Raw genomic sequence first — 20,319 nt, forward strand, 5'->3', positions numbered from 1 at the left:
GCTGGGCTTTTCCAGGGCTGAGGTGCCTGGACCAGAGCAGGAGCCTTTGATCACCCTCCCCAGCCCCATCTCACCCCACAGAGAGGGAAGCCCAGCTGACCCAGAGCCTGCCCAGTGGAGTGGGTTCCCGCGCTCCACCTCCTGAGGTCTGGTCAGTAGGCGTGGAGTGGAGCTGTTGGCTGCGGGGCGCAGGCCTGTCTGCACTTGGCACTCGGAGCCCACTTTTAACCCTGTGGCAGTGTACCGCTCCCTCCCCGCTGTGTATGTGCACGTGTAGGTCGAGGTCTCTACTCCTCGGGCTGCAAGGGTGACCCTATCTTGCAGGCTTGTCCGCGCCTCAGGGCCTCTGCCTGTCTATTCCATCTGCCTAGGGCCCCTTCCTCTACCTCTCCCTCCCCTGCCTTGCTGACTTCTGTCGGTCAGGATGCTTTGTATTACAAGTAACAGAAAAAAGCAGCTCAGTCTGGCTTAGACAATAGAGAGCCAGCTGGCTCTCATGGCTGAAGTAGGATAGGCTTCAGGCATAGTTTGATCAGGGTTCTAGAGCTGCTTCTCTGTGACTCTCTTGGCCTAGTCCCCTCCAAGGGTCAACTTTATCTTTGGGCTAACTTCCCTCATTGTAGCAAAACATCCAGGCCTCACACCCACACTGCATCATCCAGGGCATGAGAGGACATCTAGGGCCCAGAATTCTGTCAAAGTATGATGAGACCAACTTAGGTTGCATGTCTACCCTTGAACTGATCACCATGACTGGGAGTGTAACGTTCTGACCGGTCATGGGCTCTACGCTGAGCATCTGTGATGGACTCAGCTTCCCAGAACCAATCTGGTTCCCCAGAAGAACTAAGCACTATATGGAGGGTAAGGGGGTAGTGCCGGGAGGTCCCGAGGTCCCAGACCACTCCCACCACCTGTCAGGTCTCGTTACAGTCTCTGCCCAGAGAGGCCTTCCATGAACCCCTCGCCTATCAGGTCTCTCTTAATTTCCTTCTCATTGACCCAGATCCTTTTCTTCATGGCATCAATTAGATTTTAGAGTTGTTTAGTAATTTGTGGGTCATTTATTATCTGTCTCTTTTATCAGACCTCATCCATCTTATTTTTCCCATATCCCCAATGCCTAGCACAGTCCTGGCTCAGAGCAGACCCTTGGAAAATATCTGTCGGATGGATGGATGGATGGATGTGTGGATGGGTGGGTAGGTGGGAGAATGGATGAGTGGATGGATGGACAAATGGATGGACGAGTGGATGATGGATGGATGAAGAGATGGATGTGTAGATGGGTTTATGGGTGGACAGTGGATGGGTGGGTGGTTGGGTGGGTAGGTGGGTGGATGATGGATGGACGGTGGGTAGGTGAGTGAATGGATGATCACATAGATGGACGGATGGGCAGATGGACAGAAGGATGACGGATGGGCCTTGTTGCTGAGCAACCCCACAGTTACCCAATCTGTAGGAGCCTCAGCGTTTCTGACCCCAGCTCCTCTGGTCTAAGCATGGTTATCTCATGTCATTCTACCACCTGCATCTCTCTCCCTCTCTGTCTGGCCCCTTCCCATCCCCTGCCCTGCTCCTTAGCTGCATGAGCTGTGAGATATTGGTGGACCGTCTCCTTCCCTGGGGTCCACAGATGTCTGTGCTGGAACCATAAGCTTGTTCCCTCCACACTCCCTGCCCTGCTCCATGCCCAGGACCCTCTTCGCCTCCTGGGTTGAGGGCTCTTTCCAGTTCACTCATTCAACAAACGTGTATGGAATGCCCAGTATGTGCCAGGCACTATGCCTTCATGGAGCATGTGTTCCAGTGAAAAGACAGGATAAGTGAAATGTAAGGTGTGTTAGTTGGTGAAAAATGCTGAGGAGAAAATATACTTCAGGGAAAGGGGATAAGAAGTGTTGGAGGGGCTGCATGGAGTTCTGGATGGCACGGCCAGGAAAGCCCTCCTGAGAAGCACCATGGGGTAAAGAACGAGAAGTGAGCAAATGAGCCATGGGTTTGTCTGGGGGAAGAACATATCAGACAGAGCAAAGCCTGTGCAAAGGCCCTGGGGCTGTGCCATCCCTCCCCTAAGGGTCAGGGGGCAGCCAGGAAGGGAAGGAAGGGATGGGAGGGGAGGTGTTCAGGGGGCAGAGACACAGGATATGGGCTCACAGGGTCCCTCTGGCTGTGGTGGCAGAGGAGGGAGGTGAGGGGTGGCCTTGAAGCAGGTGGACGTGGCTGTGAGAGACTGAGAGGGGTTGAGGAGGGCACCGAGGAGGACCCCAAGGCCTCGATGTGGGCCAGGGATGGACAGCAGTCAGGGTCAGCAAGGCTGGGGGAGGGGAGGGTTTTGGGGCAGAGAGGGTTTCAGGTTTGGACATGGTGAGTTTCCTACGAACATTAGACGTGCAGGGGAGGGGACACGGAGTTAGGAGTCTGGAGTTCAGGGGTTTCCAGGCGGCTCTGCCCCACCCACGCTGTGGACACTGCTCCCCTCCAGGAGCCCCCCTGCTGTCTCAGTGTTACTGCTGCAGCCCCTCCCCTTCACGGGCAGCTCGCTTTTCTGGGGTCCGTGACACTCCCAGCCCTACGTGTCCCCCCAGCCGCTCCTCCTCCACCCCCTGCGAGCCAGTCGTCCTCTGCCTGTCCCTCCAGCGTCTGCTGGGCCTGGGCCCTGTGCCTGGCCACCTTCCTTCTTGCTGCTGGCGTGACGTCCCCCCTCTCCTCCGCGGGTGGCCACCAGCACCCAGCGGGTCCCAGTCAGAGCTCAGCGGCTTCCCTTCCAGCCCTGCTCCTCCTGGCGGGGGCACCACCGCCCACCCTCCTGGCCCTGGCACCTTCCTTCACCCACATCTAGCGGGCACTTCTACTCACCCCTCCAAAGTGCCGCGGCTCACCATGGGCCCTTCCTTCCACCGCGCCACCAGGTCCCCAGGAGCACCTACTGGCCGCCCAAGGAGCAGCGGCTCCTGGAGATGACCAAGAGATATAATCGCCGGAAGGCCGAGGTGGGCCCCCTGTACACGGAGACCCCTGTGTGGGCGTCAGGGGTGAAAGGCAGCTGGGGAGGACGGGGAGGAGCGGGGAGCTGGCCCGTGCCTTTGCGGCCCGGGGACGTCCGTGGTGGCCGGTGGGCTGGAGCGGCCTGTCTCTGCGCGCAGGAGCTGCTGCTACGGGCCAGCGTTGAGGAGATGCGGTGCGCGGGGTCCAGGTCCCGCGGGGAGCCCCCGGTGGAGGTAACGCCAGCACACCCACAGCCTGGCCGGTCTTCCCGGCGGCCTCCCCTCATGTCGTAGACACGTCCCTCCCCGTGCCACGGCAGTGGCCACACTTGGAGGGCCACGGAGGGGCGGGGCCCCGCGCCGCCAGGCTGAGCACGGCCTGAGCGGGCAGGTGCATCTTCTCCTTCCCTGGGTGTCTCCAGATTTTCCATACTGAGCGCTTCGTATTTCTGTAAGGAAAACCCCAGGGTGTGTTTGTCAATAAAGAAAGTCAGGGAGCAGGACAGGGAGGGCCCATTCTGGGTGGATGCTGAGCGGCGCTCGCTCAGGAGGAGCTGGCCCGGCCCCCCCGCCCTGGACCTGCCTGGGCGGCGGCGGACGCGGCTGAGGTGAGCCCCCCAAGCAGTTGGGGCAGCCCAGGAGAGTGGGCACCCCACAGAGTAGCAGCAGGCCCCGGGGTGTGAGGGCTGAGGTCCTGCGGTGGGGAGCTCTACCCGCTGCTCGCCCACCGTGGGTGTGGTGCCCACCCTGAGGGTGTCTGCAGAGCAGCAGCGGGCTGGGCAGGGAGCAGCCCAGGAAAGGTCCTGGGGGCCGGCCCCGGGGGCAGTGGAGGAGAAGGCCCCCGAGCCCAGAGGCTCCAGCCCCCCGACTAGGAGCTGTGGTCCCCGGCCCAGCAGGCTCTGCATCTTCCCTGCCCCTGCCTGGGTGGCTGGACAGCCTTGGAGGGCAGAGGTGCTGCGGGGGACCCAGTGCAGGGGGCGGGCTGGGCTGGAACGCATGGATGGGCAGTTGGAGTTAGGACAGAGGGGAGTGGGCCAGGCCTCCCAGGGGTGCAGGGCCCCCCGCTCAGCCGGGGTGTGTTTGGGGGCACCTTGTGGGCACAGGTGCCAGGCCCTGACCCCCATAGGACTCCAAGAAGAAGCTGCGGCTCCGATTTCCACCTCGAATCATCAAGGCTCCGAAACTGACCTTCTACAGGGTGAGCGGTGCTCCTGACTGTCGTCAGGGTGGGCTCGGGGCAATGGCTCCAGGCCCCTCCCCCTGGGGACCCACCTCCGGCCTGTTCCCCTGAGGACAGCCCCGCCCTTGAGGCAGAAGGAAGCGCCAGGGAGGGGGCAGGTGTGGAGGGCAGGAGGGCAGAGGGGCACTTGCTGCTCCGAGGCTCCCCTCCCCCATCACAGCCAACCCTACTCTCTCCTGCAGCCCAACGACGACTCCCCGGTCAAGCTGAACACTGCTGCCATCCTGCGAGAAGGGGCCTTATACCAGCGGCAGGTGGAGAGAGAGCTGCAGAGGTGGGGTGGCAGCTCCTTGGCCTCCCCTCCCCTCCGGGAGCTCAAGAGGGGGCGGCGCCTGGCAGCTGCAGTCCTGCAGAGGCGGCTTTGGTGGGGGGTGGGGTGTGACCCAAGCAGGCCAGTGTCAGGGTCACAGCTGCATCCTAGGAAGGTAATCTGCACTCAGTGAGGGAGATGGACTGGGTAGGAGGAGGCTTAGCAGAAGCCTGGCCCACCCCGAAGCTCCCTGAGGGGTCACCTCCTCCTGGATTCCCTTTCTGGTGCTCCCTCCCCCACCACCAGGGCTGCAGACCCCTGCACTTACCCCAAGAGTTGGGCTGTGGGTGGGAGCTTGGGTGGCTGACCAGATGGATGAGAGGATGGACAGACACACAGGTGGGCAGGGGTGGCGGATGGACAGACGGGTGGGCCACAAACGAGTGGATGGGGGTGGAGATGTGGCTGGAGGGCGGACGCACAGGACCGGGACGGGTGGAGAGTGCGTGGAGCGGGTGGCTGCTGTTGGTAGAGGGCGGCCCACGCCTGTGAAGGCCACTGCCCCCAAGGGAACTGTGGCCTCCTGGTGGCCCATGCAGCCGCACCGCAGGAGACCCCCAGCCCCGCCTCTTGCCTTCTCTCCCCAGGGTGGATAAGCTCATGGACGGGGCCGGGGACCTCTCCGAGTTCCTCAGGTGGCAGAGGAAGATGCAGGCAAAGGACCGGGAGGAGCAGCTGGCCACAGGCGCGTGCCGGAGGCTGCAGGGGAAGCTCAGCCACGAGGAGGCCATCCTGGCGCGGCAGCAGGTGGCGCAGGAGAAGAGGCAGAAGGCCGACCGGAAGAAGGAGGAGGTGACGGGCAGCCCGGGGCGGCTGGGGCCTGGGCTGGCGGTGGGCCTGGCTGTGCCTGTGGTTGCCGCCCCCAGGCATCTCCTCCTAAAACCCACAGGGTGGAGGTGCTTCCTCGGGCCCCACCTCACCAGGTGGGGCTTCTGGAAGCATCTGGGGTCAGCTGGCCTGCGTGGACTGTCTGGCCAGCACTTCTGGTCCAGACCTCCCTCCGCCCCCACTAGCACGGTCAGTTGGTCCGCACATCCACGTGTGAGGGAGGACCTGAGGTCTGGCAGAAACTTCCGGAAAGCCAGCATGTTTGCTTAAGATGCAAGAGGGTCTGTGGACACCCACGTTTCCACTTCGGATGCTCTGGACGTGAGTCCTGCTCTTCCTCCTCCTAGGACGGGCGTCCTGGCCGGGGCCTCCCTGCCCGTGTCCCTTCCAGCGGGCCTGGCGGCGGCCCGGATGAGGCGGGAGCCTGCAGGGCCCAGAGGCCCAGCCGTGGCCCCTACTCCTCAGACGTGTGCCACTGAGGGCCGGCAGTCGGCAGATGTGCCCCAGGTTCACGCGAATTACTTCTCCCGGCAGACGCGTCTGTATCTGCTCTTCGTGTTAGGGTTGGTTTTCCTTCCTTTTTAGCTCACTTCTTAAAAATACAAAGTCAAAACAACATGACACATAGCCTCAGGGAAGTCTCACTTCTTGTAAGTCTGTAACTTACAGCCCATTTCCACCTCCACCCCAAGTCCTTATTTTCACGAATTTCTGCCTTTCCTTCCAAGCAAATATACACACTTCTTGTTTCCCCTTTTCTTACATAAAATGTCCCAGCCTGCTTTACCGGCAATGAATAATGTCGTGCAAGTTTTTCCTCTTTGTGGAGGTGGCTTTTCGAGGTCCGCTGCTAGAGCAGGGGCTGCTCCGTCAGAGCAGCAGATGAGGAGGTTCTGTCTTGTTCTTGTGGCTGTTTTTGTTGGGGGTTTTGGGGTCTTATTAGAGATGCCACATCACCTTCCCTGGGCAGGAACTTCAAGGCCCCAGCACCGGGGGAAGGGGCCCGATCCCCCTGACCCACCCACAGAGGTTACTGTACTGAATTCAGGAATTTTTGCCAGTCTCAGAGGTGAGAAATAGTATCTCAGTACAGCTCTGATTTGCATTGCATCCATGAAATGTGAATTTGAGGATGTTTTCATATAAGAGCCACTTCTGTGTCTTTTTCTGTGAACTGTCTGTTCATGCCTTTTGTCATTTTCTTTTTTTTTCCCAGTTTTATTGGGGTATCATAGACAAGTAAAATTTGTATATATTTAAGGTGTATAATATGATATTTTGATATACATATACATCGTGGAATGATCACCACAATCAAGCTAATTAACACATAGTTACTTTTTTGTGCATGTGGTGAGAACACTGAGATCTACTGTCTTAGCAAATTTAAAGTATACAAAACATTATCATTAACTCTAGTCACCATGCTGTACGTTAGGTCCCTAAAGCTTATTCATCTTCTAACTAAAAGTTTTTACCTTTTGGCCAACATCTCCCCATTCCCCTCACCCCCAAGCCCCTGGTAACTACCATTCTACTCTTTGTTACTATGAGTTCAACGTTATTAGATTCCCACAGAAGTGAGATGAGACAGTATTTGTCTTTTTGCATCTGGCTTATTTCACTCAGCATAATGTCCTCTGGGTTCATACATGTTGCCACAAATGGCAGGATTTCCTTCTTTTTTAAGGCGGAATAATATTCCATTATGTACGTATACCACATTTTGTTGATCCATTCATCTATCGATGGACACTTAGGTTGTTTCCGTATCTTGGCTACCATGAATAATGCTGCAATGAACATAGGAATGCAGATGTCTCTTCAACATAGTGATTTCATTTCCTTCAGATGTACCTCCAGAAGTGGGATTACTGGGTCATACGGAAGTTCCATTTTTTGTGTTTTGAGGAACCTCCATACTGGTTTCCATAGTGGCTGCCCCAATTTACATTCCCGCCGACAGTGCACAGGGTCCCTTTTCTCCATATCTTTGCCAACATTTGCTATCTTTTGACTTTTTATGCTAGCCATCCTAACAGGTATGAGGTGCTATCTCATTGTCACTTTGATTTGCATTTCCCTGATGATTAGTGATGTGAAGCATCTTTTCGTATACCTGTTGGCTGTTTGTATGTCTTCTTTGGAAAAATGTTTGTTCATGTCCTTTGCCCATTTTTAAAATCAGGTTACTTTATTTTATTTTATTTTGCTATTGAGTTGTGTGAGTACCTTATATATTGTGGACATTAACCCCTTATTGGATATATAATTTACAAATATTTTCTCCCATTCCATAGGTTGCCTTTTTATTTTGTTGATTGTTTCCTTTGCTATGCAGAAACTTTTTCATTTGTATAGTCCCACTTGTGTATTTTTGCTTTTGTTGCTTGTGCTTTTGGTATCAAATCAAAAGTAAATAAATAATCGCCAAGACCAAGGCTAAGAAGCTCTTCCCCTATGTTTTCTTCTAGGAGTCTTATGGTCTCGGGTCTTACATTTAAGCCTTTGATCCATTTTGAGTTGATTCTTGTGTGTGGTGTAAGATAGGGGCTCAGTTTCATTCTTTTGGGTCTGTATATCTGGCTCTTCCAACAACATTTATTGAAGAGACTATCCTTTCCCCATTGAGTTTTCCTGGTGCCTTGGTCAAAGATTAGTTGACCATGTCCATTTTCTGTTGAGCTTTTAACCTTCATTTCCCTGACTTTATTATAGAGTTCTTTATATATTAGGGAAAGTAACCCTTTAACTATAGTATGTTGTTACAGATATTTTGTTCCAAGTACTCATTTGGCTGTGCGTAAATGATGTATTTTTGCCATGTAAATGTAATTTTTATGTCATCAAACTTATCAATCTTTTCTTTCGTTGTATCTGGATTTTGAATAATTAGGAAGGTTTTTCCCATACCCATGTTATAGAAGAATTCACGCATGTTTTCTTCTAGTATTTGTGTGGTTTCATTTTTACATCTGGATCTCTACCCACTTGAAGTTTATTCTTGTACACGGTGTGAGGTCTGGATCCACTTTTATCGTTTTCAGATGGCCATCCAATTGAGTCTTCCAATCCATGAATGCGCCATGTCTCTCCATTTATTTAAATATTTTATTTCCTTCATCTGGTTATTTAGGTTTCTGTATGTAAGTCCTATACAAGTTTTGTTAGATTTGCACCTAAGTATTTCTTTTATTATTTTCAAGTGGTTGTAAATGGTGCTGTATTTTTAATTTTGGTGGCCATGTGTTCAATCCTAGTATGCAAAAATGCAATTGGTTTTGTGTGTTGTTCTTGTGTCCTGTGACCTTGCTGAACTCCCTTATTAGTTTTCTAGGACAAACAAGGAATTTTGTTGTAGATTCCTTGGGGTTTTCTCCGTAGACAATCATGTCATCTGTAAATAAGAACAGTTTTATCTCTTCCTTTCTGATCTGCCTATTTATTTCCTCTTCTGCTTATTGCACTGGCTAGAACATTTGTGCCTAGTTCACCATCTTGGCGGAAATCAGCCTTTCACCATTAAGTGTAATGTTAGATGTAGGTTTTTCTGTAGATGTGCTCTTTATTAAGTTGATGGAGTTCCCCCCATTCCTATTATTCTGAAAGTTTTTATCAGGAAATTCTGCCAAATGCGTCTCTGTATCAACTGATACAGTCATGTGATTTTTCTTCTTTAGCCTGTTAATATGGTGGATTACACTGACTGAATTTCACATACTGAATCAGCTTTGCATCCCTAGAATAAACCCCACTTGATTATGGTGTATAATTCTTTTTATATATGTTGAATTCTATTTGCTACTATTTTGATTTTGTTAAAGTTGTTCTTGCATATAGTTTCATAAGGGGTGTTAGTCTGTAGTTTTCTTTTTTGTAATGTCTTTTGTCTGGTTTTGGTATCAGGTAATTCTAGCTTCATAAAATGAATTTGGAAACATTTCCTCCTCTTATTTTCTAGGAAAGATTGTGTAGAATTGGTATTAATTCTTTGAACATTTGGTAGGATTCTCTAGTGAAATCATCTAGGCTTGGAGGTTTCTTTTTTGACTTTTCTAAATTAGAAATTCAACTTCCTTACAAGTTACAGGGCTATTCAAATGATCTGTTTCATATTGGGTAAGTTGTAGTAGTTTGTGTTTTTTGAGGAATTGATCCATTTCACTAAGTTTCCAGATTCATGTATGTAGAGTTGTTTGTAATAGTCTATTACCATCCTTTTTTAGTTTTTTTAAATTAATTAATTTATTTTTTATTTATTTTTATCTACGTTGGGTCTTCGTTGCTGCGCATGGGCTTTCTCTAGTTGGGGTGAGCGAGGGCTACTCTTCGTTGCGGTGCACGGGCTTCTCATTGCAGTGGCTTCTCTTGTTGCGGAGCACGGGCTGTAGGCGCGGGGACTTCAGTAGTTGTGGCTCGCGGGCTTAGTTGCAACACGGCATGTGGGATCTTCCCGGACCAGGGCTCAAACCCGTGTCCTCTGCATTGGCAGGCGGATTCTTAACCACCGCACCACCAGGGAAGCCCTACCATCCTTTTTCATGTCTGTAGGGTCTAAAGTGTTTTATTCTTGAATATTGGTGATTTTTTTTTTCATTTTTTTCTATTAGAATTGCTAGAAATTTGTCAATTTCATTTATCTTTTCAAAAAACCAGCTTCTAGTTTCATTGATTTTTCTCTACTGTTTTTCAATGTGATTGATTTCTGCTCTTTATTATTTCCTTCCTTCTGCTTGCTTTGAGTTTAATTTGTTCTTCTTTTTCTAGGTTCTTGAGATGGGATTTAGATTACTGACATGAGACTTTTCTGCTTTTCTATTGTAAGCACTCAGTGTTACACATTTCCCTTTATTTGTTGCTTTAGCTGTGACCACAAATTTTGATATGTTGTATAACTGTATTTTCATGCAGTTCAATGTACTTTTTCATTTCACTTGAGATTTTCTCTTTGACCCATGGATTATTTAGAAGTATGTTGTTTAGTTTCTAAGCATTTGGAGATTTTCCTGTTATCTTTGATCATTGATCTCTAGTTGATTCCATTGTGGTTGTTGAACATACTCTGCTCTATCTATTTTAAATTTGTTGAGATTTTTTCGTAATTGCTTGTTGCATTTTTATGAGGGCTTTTAAAAAAATCATTGTCAAATCTAACATCTGTGATCTCAGTGCTAGCATCTACTGATTGTGTCTTCTTTCAGTTGGAGATCATCCTGGCTTTTGGTATGATGAGTGATTTTCCACTGAAACCCAGACATTCTGGGTATTGTGTTACAGGACTCTGGATCTTATTTAAGCCTTCTGTCTGAGCAGCTTCTCTCTGTCGCCGCTTTGGCAGGGGAAGGGGGGCACCGCCATATTACTGCCAGGTGGGCTTAGCAACCCACCATCCCCACGTGGCCTCTGTTGACCCCTGAGAGGGGGCCCCTGAGGATTTGTGGGTAAGGGCTCCAGCTAGACCTCCATCAATACCTCCCTGACTGGGAGTGGGAGGAGTATAACTTCCCCCCACGTGGCCTCCACTGTCACGTGGCAAGCATGGAGGTGAATGTCCTCACTCTGCACTAAGCCTCCTCTGACACCACCTCAGTGGGGATGGGGAGGGACGCTTGTTCCCGCGGGTGGGGGTGGATACCAGGTTGCCACGAGCTCTCCTCTGACACCACTGACACCCGGGGGCAGGTCCCAGCTCAGGCTCCTCTGTGCCACCTCCCCATGATCTGGGGAGGGCAGAAGTCTTGCGCCCACTCAGCCTTTGCTCAGGTTTTGCCTGTGATGTCTGGTTGGAGCACAGGTTGTGTCGCACAGTTTTCTGTGTCTGTAGGTGGCTCCTTTCCTGGTCCCTTGGCAGGCTTTGGTTGGGCTTTTTTGTCTGCACCTATGGCATTTCTGGGTCCTCCGGCACCCAGCCTGGGACACACGAGGTAAAAGAAAACCCAGGGACACCCCCCACTGTGCCATTCTTCAGGTCCCACGGTCCCAGCCAGTCTGCCTTCTTCCCTCCACCTTTCATAGCCTTCTTCTGTGTGTTCAGTAATTTATATTCAGGGGTTTTAGTTGTGCCTAGTGGGAGGAGTAGGGAAAAGCACCCCTACTCCATCTTCCCAGAAGTGGAAGTCCCAGGTGTTGATTCTGATAAAGGCTTTTGCAGCATCTGTGGAGATAATCATATTATTTTTCTCCTTAGCTCTATTAATACGGTGAATTATATCAATCATCTTTTTTTTTTAAACATCTTTATTGGAGTATAATTGCTTTACAATGGTGTGTTAGTTTCTGCTTTATAACAAAGTGAATCAGCTATACATATACATATACCCCCATATCCCCTCCCTCTTGCGTCTCCCTCCCACCCTCCCTATCCCACCCCTCTAAGTGGTCACAAAGCACAGAGCTGATCTCCCTGTGCTATGCGGCTGCTTCCCACTAGCTATCTATTTTACATTTGGTAGTGTGTATATGTCCATGCCACTCTCTCACTTCGTCCCAGCTTACCCTTCCCCCTCCCCGTGTCCTCAAGTCCATTCTCTACGTCTGTGTCTTTATTCCTGTCCTGCCCCTAGGTTCTTCAGAACAATTTTATTTTATTTTTTTTTTAGATTCCATATATATGTGTTGGCATACGGTATTTGTTTTCCTCTTTCTGACTTACTTCATTCTGTATGACAGACTCTAGGTCCATCCACCTCACTACAAATAACTCAGTTTTGTTTCTTTTTATGGCCGAGTAACATTCCTATTAATGATTTCTTAATGTTGACCCATCCTTGCCTTCCTGCGACGATTCCCGTGCGGCTTCCCTGGAATTTGAAAGTGCTCGGACTCACATGGAAAAGTCTAGAGGCAGGAGGCAGTGGGTGGAGAGCAAAGGTGGGCTGTAGTTAAGCAGCCATGCGCTTCCCTTGACCAGAGACCCTGAGAGGATCCCGGAAGAAGCCACCCGGAGTCACCTTCAGAGGTCCACCTGCAGGGGCGAGGACCCCATCAGAGGGGTGGGTGCTGGAGGCCAGGGCCCGGACTAGAAGCTGCGGCCTGATAGGCGGTCTCGCTGGGCGGAGGGACTGTGTTCAGGCGACCCAGCCGAGGTGCAGGAGCAGCTCCGCCAGGGGGAAGAGCCGCGGGGGGCGAGAGGGAGGGGGGGAGGGAGGGAGGGAGGGCCCCCCTCCCGCAGGCTTTTCCCCTGGGGCGGGAAGGCGTTTGGAGCCCCTACCTTCTACTCCTTGGGGCTCTCTCAGTGTTCCTGGAATGGGGCTCTTCTTGCGACAGCAAGGACAGAACAGCCTGCCCCTACGGCCCCTCCCCTCATCGGCCTGTCCTGACGCCAGGTCAGCAGGAGGGGCTCCAGCCCGCACAGGCCGGCACCCCCTCCCATGGCTTGATGGCGGCTTGGTGAGGTCCAGCTCCGTCCCTCCCGACCCCGGGGGTCTCGTGAGCCAGAGGCCTCCCGTCAGAAGCACAGGAGTCGTGGGCCTCCAGGGAACAGCATGGGAGAGGGCACCCTGTGAGGGCTGGCGGCCCAGCCACGACTGGGTGCTCCCCCCAGGCACCCTCGGCCTCGCCTCATCATCAGGGCAGCTCCCCGAGCCCCGAGCCGTGTTCCCCAAAGCCCGGCCAACTCTGGCTGGACCATCCTGCACAGGTCCAGAGGCTTCTCTCCCCGACCTGGAACGTCCAGGTGCACGCATGTAGATGATCAGTGTGTTTTATGAACAAAGTAACCTGAGTAGATGGCACTAAACATTTGAAGACAAAAGGAATTGTATTGTTTTCGTGTACCATTCATGCGGGACTGGCGACTTTTACACCCTCCGTGTTTTTTTTGTTGTTTTTTTTTTTTTTAGTATTAATTTATTTAGCTGTGCCAGGTCTTCCTTGCGGCATGCAGGATCTTTAGTTGCGGTGGCGTGCATGCGGGATCTAGTTCCCAGACCAGGGATTGAACCCGGGCCCCCTGCTTTGGGAGCGCAGAGTCTTAGCCACTGGACCACCAGGGAAGTCCCCAGCCTCCGTGTCTTAATGGGACTTTGTCTCCACCGGAGGAGGTTCCGTTGCCACAGCCTGGCCCACAGAGCCCCTTCCTCGCCTCCTCTGTGCTCTCAGCATCCCTCTAGAGCCTGGAGGCATCCTTTCTTTTGAGAAGTAGGATGTTTTGGGCCCACCTGAATTTTCTCTTCTTGAGACGTAGATTCAGTTATTCTCCCTGAGGCCCTGGCCCTCACCACAGAACCCAGTGTTGATTTCCATAGCTGGGGGCTGGGTGGGGGGAGCTTTCCTGGTGTTTCCGTGGTGACCAGTATTAAGGTGCTCTAGCAACAGGGCTGAAAAGGATATATTTGTAAAGTCATGAGTGTAGCTCTGACATTGTTTCATCATAAACAATTTGAATATATTTTCTTCACTTAATTTTATCTCCCTTTATTTATTTATTTTTTTGGCTGTGCTGCGTGGCTTGCTGGATCTCAGTTCCTCAACCAGGGATTGAACCTGGGCCCTCAGCAGTGAAAGCGCCAAGTCCTAACCACTGGACCACCAGGGAATTCCCAATGTTATCCCCCTTTTAAAATAATTTGATGAACCATAGAAATAAGTAGCTATATTGGGAAAAAAATGGATAAAGTTCACATAATTCTTGCTTTTTTCTTTTTATTTAATCCGTCATCACAGTGAAGTTAATCCGGAGTAGCAGTACCAATGTTAGCACAAAATCCACTGGGTGAATAACATTTCACACTCTGGTTGTCATAGGTGACCATTCTTAGAGGATATTTTACCGAAGTATTCAATGGATTTAGTTTGGAGGCCCTTGGAGCATTTTTCTATTTGGCTTTGTTACATCAGTGCTGTCTGGTGTGTTCTGTGTTCACTTGAATTTAAAGGTGTCCCCGTGCTGGTAGCTGAAAGCCCTTGCTTGGGGCGAGGTCAGCCAGCAGCCCTTGTTTGGGTGGTGGTAGTTGCGGGAGGGGTGGAGAGATGTGCAGAAAACCCAGCTGGGCTTCCAGCGTAGGGCCCAAGGATGCATTAGGCCAGCCTGGCCCCTGAGTGGACTCTGGGCTGGACCACGGGTCCAAGGTTTATGTCAGAGCAGACAGAGCCAAGAGTCAGCCCAGGACTCCAGCCAGCCAGCTGCCCTGCGAGCCGCTCACCACCCTGGTGGCCCCGGCCCTCCTGCAGGCCTCTCCAGGGGACCACACCCCTAGCTCGCCAACACCTCTGCCTGCCCACAGATTCGGCTCTGTCACCTCCTTTCAATCTCTGAGTGCTCCGTCCTCCTCTCCGCCAAATCCTGATGCTGTGCTGACACTGATGCCACAACTGATGGGGACGCCGTGCGGGAGTGGCTTGGGAGGTGGCACCGCCGTCCCCACTCACCAGCAAACACACTGGAGCCAGGGAGGGGGTGATTTGCCCTAGGTCACACAGCTGGTCGGGGCGGAGGCAGAGCTAGAATCCTGGGGCCTTCTCCACAGCCTGCGCTGTCTCCTGGGTTCTGCGGGATTCACTCCGAGCCAGGAGATGTCGCCCCTCTTCCTCACTCCCAGGACCAGGCTGCCAGCTGTCTCTGTGCCTCCCCAACCAGCCGGGGGTCCGGGGACTCGGCTCAGCTGCCTCTCCTCCGAGCCCAGGTGTCTTTCCTTGCACGTAGTTTACTTACTTGGGGTAAGACTCCTCCACGTTTCGGTAGCCTACTTTTTCTCACCTCATATTTCCACACAAGCATTTCTCGAACTTATTACAACGTTTTCGAAAGTACTTTTTAAAATAAACGTTTTACTTTGGGACTTTTTTTAAGCAGTGACAGAAAAGTTGCAACTAGTACGGAGGGTTCCTCTGTTGTCACCCAGCCTCCCCTGCGGGTCACATCTTACATCAGCACGTGCCGACGGGGTTTCTTGTGCTGTCACAACAAAGCATGGAAAACTGGAGGGCTTTAGCTGCCGTTCTGGAGGCCGCAAGTCCGAGATCAAGGTGTTGGGTGGGCCGTGCTTGCTCTAAGCAAGGCTTGCTCTAAGCCTCTTCCGGCTCCTGGTGACCCCAGGAATTCCTTGGTCTGTGGCAGCCTCACCCTATCTCTGTCTCCACCTTCACATGGCCATCTTCTCCATGTTTCTCTGGGTCTTCTCCTCTTCTTATATTGACACTTGTCATTGGATTTAGGACCCACCCTAAATCCAGGATGGTTTCATCCCAAGATCCTTAACTCATTACTTATTGGATCCTTAACTAGTTGGAAATAAGATCACATTCTGAGGTTCCAGGTGGACATGAATTCTGGGGGGGCACCAACCCACTACACCAGGGTACATTTGTCACAATCAAGAAACCAATATGGGCACGTAACTTAACTAAACTCCACACTCTATTTCGATTTCAGCATTTTTTTTTCCTACTTATGTCCTTTTTCTGTCCAAGATCCCATCCAAGGATGTCCCAGACTCGTCTTGGCCATGACATTGTCTCAGGCTTTACTTGTCCTTGGCACCCTTGGCAGTGGTGAGGCGTGCTGGTCAGGTGTCCTGTAGAACGTCTGTCTGTTGAGATGCTCAGACTGGGTGTAGGAGGAAGACCACAGGGGCCACGTGCCTTTTCATCCCATCCCTTCAAGGGTGCCCACCGTCAGCAGACTTATCACTGAGGATGTTGGACTTGATCACCTGGCTTCTCACTGTGGTCATTCCCCCTTTCCACGTTGCGCTCCTTGGAAGGGGTCTCTAAGCGGGGCCCACACTCAAGGAGGTGGGTAGGTTATGTGGATTCTTCAGCACAGAAGACTTGTCTCTTCTCCCTCATTTACTCGCTTATATATCTATATATAGCAGTCCACTTATTTATATCACTGTGGACTCATGCATATTTATTTTATACTTTGTGTCATAATCCAATACGACGTGATTTATTTTGCCAGCTTTGGCCGCTGGGACCCCTTTCAGGCTGGCTCCTGTGTCCCTTCGACATGCCCCCATACCTCCCACCATCCTTTTGCTTTTTGAGCACTTCCTTACTTTACGGTGCCATAAAATGCTCCAGGCTCATCTTGTATCTTCCCTGCCCCAGCCCTCAAACGGCCATTTCTCCAAGAACCGTGGTTCCTTTTCTTAGAACCTGGAATGAACCCGCACAGAAAGGGATGGTCAAAAGCCATTTTTATAGGTGCTGGCAAAGTGCTTTAAGAAAGGCTTCCTTCCTGCCCAGCGTGCCTGGCAACCACGCTGCCACAGATGGACCCTGCATGTACCATGCAGTCGGAGGTGAGCCCCCAGCTGCCAAGACCTCCAGGACTGGGAGTCCAGGGGCTCCCTGGCAGCGCTGGGCAGTGACAGGAGGTATACATCCCACCCTGTCCTTTGTAGTATCTTGAAGACTGAAAATAATATTCTGAATTGTTCACAATAGCTCCACACTGGAAACAACCTGAATGTCTGTCAATGGTAGAATGTATCAAAGAGTTGCTATATATTCCCCGAAACAGCCACGAGAATGAGCCAACTGCACTCCCGGTGAAAAGGTGGATGAGGATGGTACCCCCAGATACTGAGCAGAAGAGGGAAGCCACAGCCAGGACACGGGGCGAGTCCTGTTGTGCGCGGTTCAAAGTGGCAACGCCACGCCCCGTGGTTTAGAGCTGCGCATTTCTCAGGCTCCTCCAGAAAGAAGAGTGTGGGGTGACCGTCAGGATGTGCCCGGGGGCGCATGTGATGGGGAGCCTGGGGCTTCCCGGGGGCTGGCGTGTCCTCTGCGCAGACCTGGGCAGAATCCGGACAGCCAGCTCCACGTGGCTGCAAAGCAAGCAGTGCCCTCCTCTCTCAAGTGGAGTCAGCAGCGGGTGGGCTTCAGGGCAAACCCAGTGGCTCTGACTTGGTTTCCCCAGGACTCTGTTGGCTGCACTCCTCAGCTTATCGTCAGATCTGGGGAGATGGCTGCGTAGTTCTGGGCTCACACCCCCAGGACCACAGTGGAGGAAGGGAGGACGTGAGGCGGGACTTCCCCAGCAGGCCCCACCTCCAGACGCTGATGAGTTTAGACCCAGGTTCCAGGGTGATTCAGGGTCAGGGACTGGGTCTGCCGTCCAGACCTCAGGCTGCTCTCGGGGCTGGGGCGGGCCCAGGGTCACAGGCAGCGGCTCTGACTGTGGCCGGCCGGTTGTCCAGACAGCTGAGCTGATGCAGCAATGTGCCGAGAGGCGCCTCCAAGAGGAAAAGTCCATGAAGGAGCTGGTGGAGCAGGTGATGGAGACGCAGAAGAACGTCAAGGTGGCACAGACAAAGCTCCTGAAGGGCCGACAGCAGATGGGTACAGTGTGGGGGGGTGCTCGGTACCCTTCCAGGGGAGCTACCCGTGCCCAGTGCTGGCCCTGCTGCTCTCTGACCCCCTCAGCACCCCCCGCTTGGCCCGTAGTTCAGGAGGTGATAGAGGAGAGCCGGGAGCTGCTACAGCGCAGCGCAGAGGCGGCCAAGGAGGAGCAGAGGCGGCGCTGTGAGCTCATCTCCCAGTTGCGAGCCCTGGAGACTCAGCCCACGCGCAAGGGCAAGCTGGTGGACCTGACCCAGGTGAGGACGTGGCCCCCGGAGCCCACGCCCATGTGACGACCTCGGGGAGCTTCCCCAGGTCTTACTGGGCCTGGCATTGCCGTGAAGGATGTGTCCAGAATTCCCACCAAGGGCAAAGGCAGTCTGGACCCAGGCCGAGATCCACCTATCCGCTCATGCCCAGCTCCCCCGTGCCCGCCATGCTGGAGGCCTGGGTCTGGTCCAGATGCTCAGCCCTGCCAGGGAGGCCTCCATCACCCCTGGGGGTGGGCAAGGTAGGCTTCGTGGAGCTGCGCGTTGAGGGAGCTCCCGGAACTCACTAGGCCTGGGTGGAAAGGGCAGTGTAGGGAGAGCGCAGGTGCACGAAGGCCCAAGGCTGGGCAAGCAGGAGGCTAAGAGAAGGACAGCAGCGCCTGGAAGCCTGTGTGAGAAACACCACGAGAGGCCAGGCTGGCACGCGGTGACGTGGGGGCAGGCCTGGTCCTGGGGGGTGGGCAGAGTCCAAAGGACTCTCTACCCAGGCCCCCAGGTCCTGGCTGGGGAGACAGTGCTGAGCTCCATTTGGGCCCTGCCACAGCGGAGGGGCCTGCAGGGCACCCAGCTGAGATGTCCCCACAGAGGTCGAGGGCTGCAGAGCAGGCCCAGGCTGGAGAAGCCGGATGGTGGACACGTCACACAGGCACCGCTGAGTAGACAGGAGGAGGTCTCCTGGGCACCAGGCCAGGCCTATGGCACTCAGGAGGGCTGCTGGTACTGGTGCCAGCACCCTGGAGACGGCCAGGCAGGCTGGGCCTGGGCCTGGCTCCCAGCCTGGGGCCTCCCCTCCCCACCCTGCAGATCCCCGGCTATGGCCTGGAAGGGGAGATGTCAGTCGTGGAGCTGCGCGAGCGGCTGGCCCTGCTCAAGGACACCCAGAGGTGCAAGGAGGAGGAGAAGCGAGACCAGATCATCCAGGGCAAGCGCGCCAAGAGCCGGGCGCTGCAGGACACGGTGGAGCAGATCTCGCTGTGCCGCGCGGCCATGGGGAGGTCCGCAGCCTTGAGGTTAGTGCCAGTGGCCCGGGGCGGACGCCTTGGGTGGGCAAGGAGCAGGGAGCCTGCTTTTGCACCCTCCTGGGTGGCTTCTCCTCGCAGCAACCCACCATCCTCCCGCCCAGGCAGTTCCCTTGCAATCACTTGCCCCCAACTATTTTCTTTTTTTAAAAAAAAACACATTTATTTATTTACTTTTGGCTGTGTTGGGTGTACGTCGCTGCACGCGGGCTTTCTCTAGTTGCGGAGAGTGGGGGCTACTCTTCGTCGCGGTACGCGGGCTTCTCACTGCTGTGGCTTCTCGTTGCGGAGCACGGGCTCTAGGCGCGTGGGCTTCAGTAGTTGGGGCTCGCGGGCTCAGTCGTTGTGGCTCGCAGGCTCTAGAGTGCAGGCTCAGTAGCTGTGGCGCACGGGCTTAGCTGCTCCGTGGCATGTGGGATCTTCCCGGACCAGGGCTCGAACCCGTGTCCCCTGCATTGGCAGGCAGATTCTTAACCACTGCGCCACCAGGGAAGTCCCTTTTTTTTTTTTCTTTTTAAACCAGGACTTAGTTGGGGTTCACACATCGAATTTGGTTGTCAAACATCTCTCTTTTAACGGAAAGCACGTGGACACACGCACCCCTCTTTGTTAGGAACACTGTGGTGACTTTTCCGGCCCCTTGTGGCCAAATATGGAAGAGATCTGCAAAGATAGCAGAATATTAGCCGCCGCTATCTCTAGGCAAGAGTGGCAAGGGGAGGGCAAGATGAAAGGGCGTTCGCTTTTTTTATCCCCAATACCAAGATAGTTCATACCTATGGAATACTTTTTAAACTGTGAAATACAAGGAGCAAAAAGGAAGAGGCGCTGGGGGGAACCCCGCCGGGGAACCCCGCCCCGAGCGGTCCTCTGGGGGCCTCTCCCCCTGCACCTAAATCCCTGGAGTCAACCCGCGGTGGGGTTCTCCTAAGCCAGCCCCGCCGCCCGCCCAGGTGGGAGGAGAAGAAGGCGCAGTCGGCGGCCGCGGGAGCGCCCTCCCGGGACGAGCGGGTGCTGGAGCTGCAGCGCAGGATCCGGGAGAAGGCGGCCGAGCGCCGCGGGCAGGCGGCACTGCTGCACGTGCCGGCGCCGCGGGCAGCTCGCCCCAAGCAGCAGGTGAGCCCCGGGGGCGGACGCGAGGGTGCGCAGCGCAGGCGTCGGAGGTAGCGGGGGGGGGGCGGGGCGGGGCGGGGCGGGGCGGGGCAGCCGCGGTGGGGGACGGCCCCGCCCCGCGCCGACCGCCACCGCCCGCCCGCAGGCGCAGCTGGAGGCGCAGCGCAGGCTGGAGCTGGAGCAGAGCCGGGAGCGCAGGCTGCGGGCGCTGCAGCGGGGAGGCTCGGCACGCGGGCCCGCTCGCTGCCTGGGGGCCGTCTGA

General features: G+C 53.8%; 1 protein-coding gene across 1 annotated transcript in view; it reads left to right on the plus strand.

The window, feature by feature from the left end:
• The window catches only part of CFAP99 (cilia and flagella associated protein 99), a 43,045-nt gene extending 22,726 nt beyond the window's left edge, over positions 1-20,319 (plus strand). The window contains exons 7-16 of the mRNA XM_061191055.1: positions 2,916-2,996; positions 3,150-3,224; positions 4,117-4,188; positions 4,413-4,504; positions 5,128-5,332; positions 17,515-17,656; positions 17,762-17,913; positions 18,730-18,935; positions 19,898-20,060; positions 20,203-20,319. Coding sequence (XP_061047038.1) covers positions 2,916-2,996; positions 3,150-3,224; positions 4,117-4,188; positions 4,413-4,504; positions 5,128-5,332; positions 17,515-17,656; positions 17,762-17,913; positions 18,730-18,935; positions 19,898-20,060; positions 20,203-20,319 — 1,305 coding nt within the window. The remainder of the gene's footprint in view (positions 1-2,915; positions 2,997-3,149; positions 3,225-4,116; positions 4,189-4,412; positions 4,505-5,127; positions 5,333-17,514; positions 17,657-17,761; positions 17,914-18,729; positions 18,936-19,897; positions 20,061-20,202) is intronic.

This window comes from Eubalaena glacialis, chromosome 5 (assembly GCF_028564815.1).
Source record: "Eubalaena glacialis isolate mEubGla1 chromosome 5, mEubGla1.1.hap2.+ XY, whole genome shotgun sequence".
Taxonomy (NCBI): Eukaryota; Metazoa; Chordata; class Mammalia; order Artiodactyla; family Balaenidae; genus Eubalaena; species Eubalaena glacialis.